Below are 13,089 nucleotides of genomic sequence, written 5' to 3'. Positions count from 1 at the left end.
GCTAGGGAATAAAACTAAAACGTCAGGCAGGTCCTGAGGAAGAAGGGGCTGGAGAGACCTCAGAGTCACATAATTTTTTAAATTATATATAACTTCAGATGTTTAAGTCAAATTGAGTGTTACCTTATTCATCTCTTACATAATGTTTAAGCTAAGAAAGTCCTTCCTGACCCAGAACTTTAATGCTTACCTTTGTTTTCCTCTAGTTTCCATTTTTAATACTTTGTTTTCATTTTAGTCTTTACATTTAACTGTTTAATCCAACTGGAGTTGACTTTGGTGTGTATAAGGTAAGCCTCATTTGAATCTTTTTTCTATTTTAATGTTTATCACGTCTATATTGTCCATTAAGCTTTTCTCCGTAACCCTATTGTGCCAGTGGGTAAAACAGGGAGTGCTGAATAGCTAATAAAATATATTCCCAGTTGGGGACAATGCTTCGGGAAACAAAAGAGATTTCTCTGGGGTTTGCTCTTTCACTGAAGTGTGTTAAACACTACAGGTACAAACTCACAGTCATTTAGGATCACCGCTCTCAGGGTACTACTGCTACTTTGTATTTATAGATGCAAATTTTTTAAGGAGCCAACACTCCACAGAGAGGACTTTATTCTCATGACCACTGAAGCCGGGAGAGGAAAGAGGAATATGTCACCACTGCTTGATTTGTTCACTCCCACAAGAAATTATGTGGAGTCAGGCTTCTTCCCCTGATGCTGGCTGGAAATCAAGTGGGCTTGGCATCTCTGTACAGTACAGGCCAGACACTGGGCTGAGAGCTGTGACTGGTTAGAAAGGCAAGTATAACCTGAGCAGATTGGTTCTGGACTCACCGGAGTCCCCCTGTTGTTACTTCACGGCATTCTGAAGACCTGTCCACCAATCACAGGGCTCCTTACTGGGTGAAAAAGCGACTGCTAGACATTGCCAGGAGTCCCTAGCAACACCGCAGCTTTTGAAATCTGGAGGGGGAGGCCGTGCATTCAGCCGATAGTAGATGAGAGTGCTGATGCCTCAGGAAGAGACGGCTCTCAGGATGGACACCCCACCCTCTGAAGGACCCTTAGATAAGCAAAACAAAAATCTAGAAAACCAGGAAGAGGAGATGGAGTTTAAGGAACTGGATGGTCTGAGGGAAGCCTTGGCAAACCTCCGGGGAATGTCCCAAGAGGAGAACAGTGAGAAGGCGATGCTGTACTCCCGCATCCAGGAGCAGGCCCAGCTCATCTGCATCCTGAAGCGGAGGTCAGACGAGGCCCTGGAGCGCTGCCGGATCCTGGAGCTGCTCAACACAGAGCTGGAGGAGAAGGGGATGCAGGATGCTGAGAAGCTGAAGGCCAAGAGCGAGCAGGCCCAGAGGCTGGAGGAACGCTTTATGACCCTGGCAGCCCACCATGAGCTGATGATCCGCTTCAAGGACGAACACAAAAGTCAGAACATCCAGCTGAGAGAGGAGAATGAGAAGCTGAGGATGGAGAATGACCACCTCTTCAGCCAGGCTCTGAGGGACCAGGAGGCCAAAGTATGGCAGCTCACTGCCCGGAGTGAGGCCCTCACCAAGGAGCTGGAGTCTCTGAAACAGAGGAGCGCTCAGGAGACCTGCCAGGCCCAGGCCCGAGAGAAGGAACTGCTGGAGCTGTTCCAGAGCCACACCAAGGACACAGAGCAGCTGCGCAGCCAGCTGCAGAGCCTCAAGCAGCAGCACCAGCAGGCCATGGAGCAGATGGCCAAGGCTGAGCAGGCACACAGCCAGCTGAACCGGGAGCTGCAGGCCAGGCTGCAGACCGTCACTTGTGAGAAAGACGAGCTGTTGCAGCTGTCCATGGAGAGGGGCAAGGTGCTTCAGAACAAGCAAGCAGAGATCCGCCAGCTTGAGGAGAAGTTGGAGACGGCCGATGTGGCCAGGAGGCGTGCCCTAGAGCGGTTTGAACAAGAGGCAGTGGCCGTAGACAGTAACTTGAGAGTCCGGGAACTCCAACGCAGGGTAGATGGGATCCAGAAGGCCTACGATGAACTCAGGCTGCAGTCCGAAGCCTTCAAAAAGCACAGCCTGCATCTTCTGAGCAAGGAGAGAGAACTCAACGCCAAACTCCGCCATCTCTTTCCATAAGGAAGCTTCTGGCTCCTCTGGCCTCCAATTTAGAAATCAAGTATTTGTGCCTTGTGGCGAGAGTAAAGATGGGATTCCATTTATTCTACTTTTAAGGACAAGAGACCACTCAAAGAAAAACTACTTTACCATGATATTGTTGTTGCCATTGTCAGGATAACACTAATTTTCAGTCCTACCACCTAGAATACACGAGATTTACCAAATTTCTTTCTGTGCCTTTGAAATCTCCCTAAGTTTGCTATCAGTGTCTCCACCTCCCCCATAACTCATTCATTCTCAACCTCAGGTATCTTCATGTGTCCTAAGTTTTAAAATTAGCAGCTGTTATGGACTTGAGTGAATCTTTTTTTTTTTTTTTTTAATTTATTTATTTTTGGCTGTGTTGGGTCTTCATTGCTGCACACGGGCTTTCTCTAGCTGCGGTGAGCGGGGGCTACTCTTTGTTGCGGTGTGCGGGCTTCTCATTGCGATGACTTCTCTTGTTGCAGAGCACGGGCTCTAGGCACGCAGGCTCGGTAGTTGTGGCTCGAGGGCTCTAGAGTGCAGGCTCAGTAGTTGTGGCACACGGGCTTAGTTGCTCCGCGGCATGTGGGATCTTCCCGGACCAGGGATCGAACCCATGTCTCCTGCATTGGCAGGCGGATTCTTAATCACTGTGCCACCAGAGAAGTCCCCTTGAGTGAATCTTAAAAGTGCAATGGGATGTGTTACTGTGAAAAGAAAAAACTAGCATAATTAGCCCTTGTAGATAGATAGGCTTGTAATCTCCCGTAGTTGAGACTGTAAGCTATAACAGTTAATAGCATGTTAATAGCATGGATAACTTGCAGAAAAGTGTCTGATTTTGCAATGGGCCAAACAGTTGCTTGCTTCACCTGCTTTATGGCAGTGTCCTTTCTATTTTATTTTAGTCGCACTAGCTCGGAGAACAAAAATTGAGCTCATTAAATTCTTTTCCAAAGTAGGCAAACTTTATTATAGTCAGTTAAATTCTTTTCCAAAGTAGGCAAACTTTATTATAGTCAGTCTATATGAGCAATAAGATTCAAGTAAGTAAAATCAACCCATTTTAATTTTTCCTGCAAGCTTAGATCACATTCCATTTTCTTGGTTTTGCTCCTTAATAAAAACAGGATTTAAAGGTACAAAAAAGCAAATATCAGTAGTTTCATTTAATATTGCACAATATGCTAATAGACAGAAGTCCCCAGTTTGGGGTAATAGGTCATAGCACACTGGATATGATACCTATAGCAACACATAGTGATTGTTGTGTTTCTATTAACATACTTTCTTGCAACTCTTTCCTTTTATTAAAAAAACCCATCTAAATGGAATGTATATATGTATACTTACATCATTTTTGTAGGAATACTTAAATGTGTAATGATAAAAACAGATAATAGTTATTATATTTATGCAAAGTTCTTAAAGAGGTAGATGTAAAACTACACTTTATGCTTCCTTATTTCCCTGTATTTAGTTGACATAGAAGCATTATTATGAATACTTCCCAAAATAGATTGCAGTGTAGTATTTTTCTCACCCATTTAGTGCCAAGAGTGCCAAGAGTTACCTAAGGATTTGAATTTATTAAAAAGTATTACTTGGTACCTTTTTAATAAACAATTTTAAGCATCACTTGCCTTACCTAAAGCAATTTTTAAAACCTATTTTCTCACAGTTCTATTGAGATTATGGTATTAAATACAAATTCCAAGGATCCACCTTGCTGGCATGAAGGGGCTATTTACTTCCTCTTACACATTACCAAGAATCAGAATATATAGGAGCTGATTAAGGTTACCCTTTACTGAGTCCATACTATTTATCATTGGGCTGAAGCGCTTTCAATGTATTGTTTTATTTAATCCTTAGCACCACTGAAGAAGCTAATAGTGTTCATTTCTGTTTCAAAGAAGAGGAAACTGCGATTCAGTAATTTGCTCAAGGCCAGTTGGTCCCTGGGGAGCCGGGATTTTGATGACAACATCACACTGAAGGATTTGACTGTCTACTGAGTACCAAGCTCTGGGGGTGGGCACCGAGAATAAGCATGAAGAAGCATGTTTTCTGCCCTGGAAGAGCTCCCACACAGTCTAGCCCAGGGGCTTTGAAAGAGCAGTCACATGCAGTGTAATGTGTTTTCACAAGGGGTGTTATGAGATCACAGCGGGTAAAACACACACACCAGTTAAAAGCCTGAGGGTAAGGGTTGGGATGGTAGAGAGGATTGCCCGGGATGACTAACACAGAAGTTGATATATAAGCTGGTTCTTAAATAACTAGTAGAATTTTATCAGGTGTTGAAAAGGGAGAAAGATTTCAGGCAGCATCGTGTAGAAAGTCACAGAGGTTTTAAAAAACGTCCAGAATACTTGGAAATCATTAGTAGTTGGGAGGAGGTGCGGAGAAGCATCTCTACAGATAGAAAGAAGAGAAGAGAGGCGGGAGGAGACTGGCAAGTGCACAAACGGGAGCCACAGACGAGCCCTCTTCCTCCTCCCATGCAGGTTCTGGCGGATTAGCGAAGAGACTGGTGCGCATGCGTGCCAGCATCTCTTCGCGCCCCCTCCTCCACCCACGCTGGCCCGTGCAAGCTCCGCCCAAAGAGCTGTCGGGTGGGGTGGTGATCTCTCCCATTCAACTTTTGCGCCCAGCCTGCAAGGAGGAGGAAGAGGCTCCTGGGCAAAGGCCAAGCGGGTCCTGAGGGCCATTTGAGCAGGGAATTCTAGGATCCTCGTACAGGAGTGTGGGCTAGCAGAGGACTTGCCACCTGGGCTCTTCATTAGGAGGGAAGGGTGCGCCTGGAAGAGCATGGGGGATGGGTAAGGTGCATGCTCCCTAAAACGTAGGCGCAAAGAAAGGGTCTCAGTTGCCCGGGTCTAAGGACAATACTGTTCAGTCTTGCTAAGGAGTTTGTATTAGGTTGAACCATATAAAATTGCCACTTTGTAGGTTACAAATGATTAGATGTGGGCCATTTCATAATGCTCACTCTAATACCCTTTTGAAAGATATTGAAAAGAAAGTGGGTAATGAGAATAGAAGGTTAAAGATGGATGCCTAGAGAACAGCTGAGGAAAGGAGCCCACAACACAAAGGAAGAAAGTAAGAGTAATGTGAACCTATCATGTGTCAAGTGCTTTTCGTGTCACCCTCATACCAACTCTTCAAGGGAGGTTCAGTTATCACTATTTTATAGATAAAAAATGAGACTCAGAGAGAGAGGGTGACTCGCCCAAAGCCAGCAAGTTTTGGGGTGGCAGGGGTGAGATTTGAACGCAGTCCCCTCTGGGAGGACCGGCTTCATGGACGTGCCACCTGCACGGGGACCCTGCACTTGGTTCTACTGATGCTGCCTTGAGGTTCTTAATAATTGTGTGGCAAGGGGCTCCACATTTTCATTTTATGCTGGGCACAGCAAATTATGTAGCTGGACCTGCTTTCTGGCTCTAAAACCCATGCTTTTTCCCAGTATACAAACCACCTTCTAACCAGCCACAAAAGGGCAATGTTTTTTGGTTGGTTGGTTGGTTGGTTGGTTTTTTTTCCCCCTCTGTGCTCCACAGCACTTTGTAATTCCACTCTCAGTGCTTATCTTGTATTTAATCTGTGACCCAGACCAGATTAGGGCATGGGCAACTAGATTAGTTATTGTGGTATGCTCATCTGTAAAACCATGCTTATCATTGGAACAAACTGTCAAAATGTAAATCAGCCACCTCCAAATTACTACCCTTGAGGAGAAATTTTAAAACAAAACAACAAAACTTTCTAAAGCAGACCTAGATCCCTAGTGAATTTGTCTGTGGCATCCACAAGCAGTAACCCTAAAATGAAAATCCATAGAACAGAGATTCTAAAACCAAATAACGTGTGACTAGTGCTGTGTAGCTAAGTGTGATCTTTTGTGTTACCTACACTGTAAGCCCTTCAGTGTGCCTCTAAGGAATTTGTCTGGTTCAAAAAAAAATCAAAGAGAGCTAGAAAAGGAAGGAGGACTACAGGAAAAGTGAACTGACTGGCTGATGTTTTCACAACACTGTCTCTGTTTCACTTAGTGAAAATTAACTGAAGTTAATTTGCTTCTAATGAACAAAGTATTGATAGAAAATCTATTTCTCCCCAACTCCACTACATTGAAGTTAAACCTTTAAAGAACATTGTTTGAAGGAATACCTGCCCAGGTGCTTGCTGTTCTATCCAGCCCTCATTGACTCAGATACCTGTGGAGTAGCTGTGGCTGGGTTGGGGCAGGAATGATTCTCCGTTCCCCACTATGACAAGATGAAGAGAACTGGGCAGACATTTGAGATACTACCTCTTGGCACATGAATAAAGGAAAAAGGGCCACGACCCTAACTACTCTCCCCAAAGCTGACCAGATGACTTGTCTTCATTATCATTGGCCAAAATTGGGCCATATGCAAATACCCCAAACAAACATCTTCACGGGCAATGTTGCCACCATGACTGACTTGGACCAATCAGGATCTGCCTGGATCCTGGATCGGATAGGAATGAAGCCAATCTCTGTGGCAGATAGTACATGGGGCTACCTGACAAAAGCAGGGCTTTGCTAGCAAGGATGAAGGGAGATGGATGTTGGGTGGGCCACCAACAGTGTCTGCTGTACCACACCAACTTAGATTGATAGGGCTTTATCAGGCAGGGAGTCTTTTTTTTTTTTTTCAATCTCAGCCTCTTAAAAAAGTTGTTGGAATTTTGGGAGGTGGCCAAGAATGGACTTTTCTGATCATTTGTGCATCTCCTTAAGGACAAACTGGATATGATTTTCCAAACATTAAGAACATCTTATTAAATGTAAGGGCCTAGGGCTACTTGATGTTGTTCTTTTCAAATCTTCTGTTTATCCCATTTGGCAAAAACTAATCCAAGAAAAAAATTTCCCCTTGGACAGAACTCCCTGGTCATTCATTACACATTCAACTAACTACAATGCCCCTTCTCCAACCCCCTCACTCCTCAGTTCAACAAAGGGACTTAACCTAGCTATTTGTCAGACTCTCCCTATTTAATGCTTCTAATCCACTCTTATTTGCACTAGTGTAAAATAATCTTCCCTTTCATGTTTAAGATGATTCATTACAGAATTGTTTGTAATAGCAAAAGATTGGAAATACCCTACATACCATCAATATGGAACCAATTAAATAAACTGTGGGCCCTCCATACCTTGGAATACATTGCAAATGCAAAAAAAAAAAAAAAAAAGAAAGAAAGAAAAACAAGAAAAAGGAAGCTCTCTGTACACTGATATAGAAATATCTCCAGGATATATGTACAGGAAAAAAACAGGGTGCAGAGACTTCCCTGGTGGTGCAGTGGTTAAGAATCCGCCTGCCAATGCAGGGGACACAGGTTCGAGCCCTGGTCTGGGAAGATCCCACATGCTGCGGAGCAACTAAGACCATGTGCCGCAACTACTGAGCCTGCGCTCTAGAGCCCGAGAGCCTAGAGCCCGTGCTCCACAACAAGAGAAGCCACCGCAATGAGTAGCCCCTGCTTGCCACAACTAGAGAAAGCCTGCGCACAGCTCAAAGCCCCAACGCAGTCAAAAATAAATAAATACAATAAATAAATTTATTTAAAAAAAAAAACAGGGTGCAGAATTTCTATCATATATTACTTTTGTGTAAGGGGGAGAGAATGGGGGGAATAAGAATGTAAACATATGTACCCCCATCTGTATAAATATTGGAAAAAAGAAATGCTAAAAAGAAAGTGTTTATCCGTGGTGTGGATGAGTGTGGGGACAGGGCTGGTTAAGGATGGGAGTGTGAAGGAAACTTCTCAACTTATCCCATTTTGTATCATTTGACTCTTGAACCATGTGACTATATCACCTCTTTAAAAATATAGTAAAATTGGGAATTCCCCTGCAGTCCAGTGGTTACAACTCTGTGCTTTCACTGCCGAGGGCCTGGGTTCAATCCCTGGTCGGGGAACTAAGATCCCACAAGGTGCACGGCACAGCCGCCCCCCCACCCCTCCCACCGTCAAATATATATATATATATATATATATATATATATATATTTATATATATATATATGCACATGTATATTAAAATTAAAAACAAAAAATATCTTCTGCATAATTGCTTCCCAATAAGCTTCCCAATAAGCTGTATTTCTGTGCAGATGACTCAAAAAGCCTACAGATTTTTCTTTCCCCAAGAACTGAGTAGACAAGACATATTTTCTATAGAGCCAAATATGGCCTGACAGATCTGGGTCAGGCCATTCAGCTGGAAGCTGCTGATTTCATTAATGTTCAGCCACATACGGCTAATGGCAGTATCTTTTTCTACCCTAAGGAGTGCCTCCTTTGATTCCTATTTCTCTCCTAAGTATAAAGATTTAAATGTATTAACTTTTCTCATGGATTTTCACATGTCTGTGTGACACCTAAATTTTAGATTTTGGAAAGCCTATTTTCTCATCTCTTCAAGTTTTTAGGCTTTGGGTGTTGGTTTTTGGTGTTGCCCTAACAGACAAAAAAAGATGTAGAGGTAGGGCAGGCCAAGCCATTCTGATATTCAATTTTAATTAATAACTAATTTATTTAATGTATCTCATTAATGTAACAAATATTTATTGAGAGCCTATTATTGGCTAGGCACTATGTTAAGTGCTGGGCACAACGTGAGCAACGCAGAGACCTTATCCTCACTGAATCTGCATCCTGGTGGGTAAGAAGAAAATGCTAAAGGATAGGATGACATGGGAGTGCATAGCAGGGTTTCTTAACATAAGGTAGAAGAGGTTAGGGAAAGCTTTTCCTAGAAGTGGCATTTAAGTTAAAGCCTATATAATGTATAAGAATTGTCCAAGAGCAGAGAGGAGGAAAAGAAGCTCAGAAGCCTTCATAGCGCTTCCTGTTGTTGGTAAGAAAACTGCTTTCACAATAGCCACACCATCTAGGGCGGCAGAATAAGCACTCACAGTAGACTCTAACAAGAGACTCTGGCTAGATTAATCCAATTATGCTCACAGCCATATTTATCTCCATCCCTGTCAGAAATCTTAGCTCAATCCTCCCCATGCCCTATCCCCACTCAAATCCTTTCACTACGCCCTTTAGAAACCCAAATCTGTGATCAACAAACTAGTCAAGGTATTAGTGCAGTGAGTGAACGGGAGCATTGGCATCAGACTGCCTTGTTTCAAATCATGTCACTTACTGGGTATCCTTAAATAAGATCTTACTGTGTGAAGAGGAATCAGAGAGCTAAAGCTTTCAGTGAGTGAGCATTTACCCTACTTTTCCTATCCCCTGTATTTCACAGGGGAAATGGCCCATACGTGGTGAGATAAAGTTGCTTTTCACTGAAGAATCCCAGATAATAAAAGAATCCCAGGTAATAAAAGTAGTGAAATAATTTATTCAGGCACTGATCATCATTAGATGAAACCATTAGGAGAAAGGTTAATGGAGAATTTTACTGTCCCCATTTGAAAACATTGATCAATCTTAGCATCACTAAAAACAGGAAAGCTAGATGTTATATGCCTCCTGAGGTGACTCGCCATGAAGAGCAGCACCTCCTTGGAAGTATTCCGGCCAAAAATGTTGAACCTTAAGCTAACTAAGCCCTGAGAACTAACTTCCTGCTTACAGGAAATATGGGGATGAGGGGAAAGTAAAACAGTACAAGAAAGCAAACAGACAAATATTGAATAATGGGACATTGAACAGGACAACTGACCTGACTTCTTCAGAAAATCAAATGGCATTGGTGAAAAGGGGTGGAGGAATGCTGTCTTAGATTAAAAGAGGTTTGAGAGATATAAGGAATGTATTAGAATTCTTTGGGTCCTTATTCAATCAAGCCATCTGTAGCTGGAAATTTTTGACACAATTGAATATTGACTGGGGTTAGATGATACCAAGAAATTCATAATAATTTGACTAGTTGCAATCATGACATTGTGGTTACAGAAAAAATGACCTTATTGTCAAAATGTATAGTGATGTGTGTAGGGATAAAATGACATATGTCAAGGATTTTTATTTGACAGTATTTCAGGGGGAAAAAAAGGCAGGGGGATGAAGCAAGTGTGGCAGAATTTTAATAATTCTTAAATTTGGAGGAGGAGCATACAAGGGATTCAGCATACTTTTTTCTCTAGCTCTGTATGATTGCAGATTTTCAATATTTAAAAAATTAAAGTTAATAAAGAGCTCAGGTTTGTGAAGGAGAGAGGAAGAGAAATGACTTGAAACTGGTAATGGGAAGCAGGAGCAGCTCAGCCAAGGTCTGGCTCTGGGGTGCCTGGGGTGAGAGATAAGACAATTTCCCACCTGAGAAGTGGAGTCCTTCCCAACAGAACACGAAAAGCTCTGTTCCTACCCTTCCAAATCCCTAATGCCCAAAATTCCTCTACACCTGCTCTCCCTTTCCCCACCAGAGCAGCAAATCTCAACTTCAGGGGCTGCAGCTGTGGGGCTTGATTAGTTGGGAGGCATACCAGTAATTTGTTACTATTTTAGTTGGTTACAAATGTTGGTCATTTAAAAATAAAATAAATCAGATTCCAGATTAGTCCACAATACTATAATTCTCATTCATTTACATTCAGAAATGGTTTTTTGAGAGGAAAGGAATGGAAATACAGCTAGCACACTGAGAATTGAACATAATCCATGCAAAATATGTAGCACTTGTAAACATAATCCTATAGTACCCTAGACAGTGTCAATCTTTTGAATCTTTAATGTTCATCCAATCATAAAAATCCTCTCATGGTCTTAGTTCCTACCTTTTACAGATTATACTTCATGAGTGCATAGGCAAACTATACTAAAATGAGCACTCCGGCCTCTGTAGCACTCTTATCCTTCTGCTGTATCTATTCAGCAAAATCCCAACCCTGATTCAGCTTCATTCCCTACCATCTCTACGCCAACTCTCTGTTATAGGAAAGCCAATAAATGTATGTATTGGTGATGAAGTACCATAAAGTCATGCTCTTTGTGGAGGATTTGATAGACTGGTGGTACTCATAATGTATTTCAGTCCCTCTTTTAATGTGGGTTTGTTATTTTTTTGAATTTTTGAATCTTATTTATTTTTTTATACAGCAGGTTCTTATTAGTTATCCATTTTATACATATTAGCGTATATATGTCAATCCCAATCACCCGATTCATCATTTTTATTTATTATTTTTTATTTTTATAAATTTATTTATTTATTTTTGGCTGTGTTGGGTCTTCGTTTCTGTGAGAGGGCTTTCTCTAGTTACGGCGAGCGGGGGCCACTCTTCATCGCGATGGGCGGGCCTCTCACTGTCGCGGCCTCTTTTGTTGCGGAGCACAGGCTCCAGACGTGCAGGCTCAGTAGTTGTGGCTCACGGGCCCAGTCGCTCCACGGCATGTGGGGTCTTCCCAGACCAAGGCTCGAACCCGTGTTCCCTGCATTAGCAGGCAGATTCTCAACCACTGTGCCACCAGGGAAGCCCCCCAATTTATCATTTTTAATGCGCTTTCCTTTATGGCACAAATGGAAAAAACTAAAACAAAAGAAACAAAAACAAATTATATTTGCCAGACACCTCTGCAGTTATATTTGGAAGATGCAAATGAGGCAGGGATCCTTTCCCTCTGCTTTGGCTGTTTTTGCTGCCAAGCACATTCTTGAAGACATTGGGTTTTCATCCTAGTATTCATTCACTAGTTCTATCTATCTATCTATCTATCTATCTATCTATCTATCAATCATCTATCAATTATAGGTGATTTACAATATTATATTAGTTTCAGATGTACAGCATAGTGATTCAATATTTTTATAGATTTTACTCCATTTAAAGTTGTTACAAAATAATGGCTGTACTTCCCTGTGCTGTACAATATATCCTTGCTGCTTATCTATTTAATACATAGTAGTTTGTATCTCTTAATCCCATACCTCTATCTTGCCCCTTCCCCCTTCCCTCTCCCTACTGGTAACAATTTGTTTTCTGTATCTGTAAGTCTGTTTCTGTTGTGTTATATACATTAGTTTGGTTCACTTTTTTAGATTCCACATATAATTGACAACATACAGTATTTTTCTTTCTCTGACTTATTTCACTAAGCATAATACTCTCTAGGTCCATCCACATTGTTGCAAATGGCAGAATTTCATTCTTTTTATGGCTGAGTAATATACCAGCCATAAATATGTATACATTATATATCCATTCGTATATATATATGTATATAGCCATTCATCTGTTGATGGACACCTAGATTGCTTCCATATCTTGCCTATCATAAATAATGCTGCTATGAACAACGGGGTGCATATATCTTTTCGAATTAGTCCTTCCTTCTTTCCTTCCTTTCTTCCTTTCTTTATTTTGATGCTTCCCCTGGAGGAACCTATCAGCCATCTTGGAAGTGGATCCTCTAGTTTTAGCCAAGCCTTCAGATGACTCCAGCCCAGGCCAAAATCTAGCTGAATTCCATGAGAATTCCAGAGCTAAGCTGTATAGCCAAGGCACTTACAGATTTCTGACCAATAGAAACCGCCAGAGATAACAAATGTTTATTGTTATTTTAAGTCGCAACAATAAGCACATGTTTATTGTTGTTTTATTGATGTTTTTAGGTTTTGGGTAACTTTTTAGGCAGCAATAGATAATTAATACAACAGGTTGAAAGTTTTGGCAGCAGCGGTGCTCTTGAAGCTAACATTCCAGCTTTCTGTTTACAACTTTCCCAACTGGGGCAGAGATAGCAGTGACCTATCAAGCCTGTTTGGCCACATTGTACTGAGAGGCATTCTTGATCACCCAGCCTAATGCCCACTCCTCCAGTCCTTCCAATTACTTTGTAAACACCTTCTCTGTATTACATCTTTTTCTGCTTAAAATAGCTGAATTGGTTTCTGTTACCTGCAACTGAGCTTCACCAAATAAAAATACCCATCTCAAAGCAACAACCGAACACTAGAGGCATTC

General features: G+C 41.9%; 1 protein-coding gene across 1 annotated transcript; it reads left to right on the top strand.

Annotated features, from left to right (window-relative positions):
* Positions 1-997: 997 nt before the first annotated feature.
* On the top strand, positions 998-2,110 carry CCDC89 (coiled-coil domain containing 89). The gene has a single exon (XM_007448820.1). The coding sequence runs from the start codon at positions 998-1,000 to the stop codon at positions 2,108-2,110; it is 1,113 nt and encodes a 370-aa protein (XP_007448882.1).
* Positions 2,111-13,089: the final 10,979 nt, after the last annotated feature.

This window comes from Lipotes vexillifer, unplaced genomic scaffold (assembly GCF_000442215.2).
Source record: "Lipotes vexillifer unplaced genomic scaffold, Lipotes_vexillifer_v1.1 scaffold771, whole genome shotgun sequence".
NCBI classification, from domain to species: Eukaryota; Metazoa; Chordata; class Mammalia; order Artiodactyla; family Lipotidae; genus Lipotes; species Lipotes vexillifer.
Note: the sequence above shows the minus strand (reverse complement) of the source record. Positions and strands in the feature narration are given on the sequence as shown.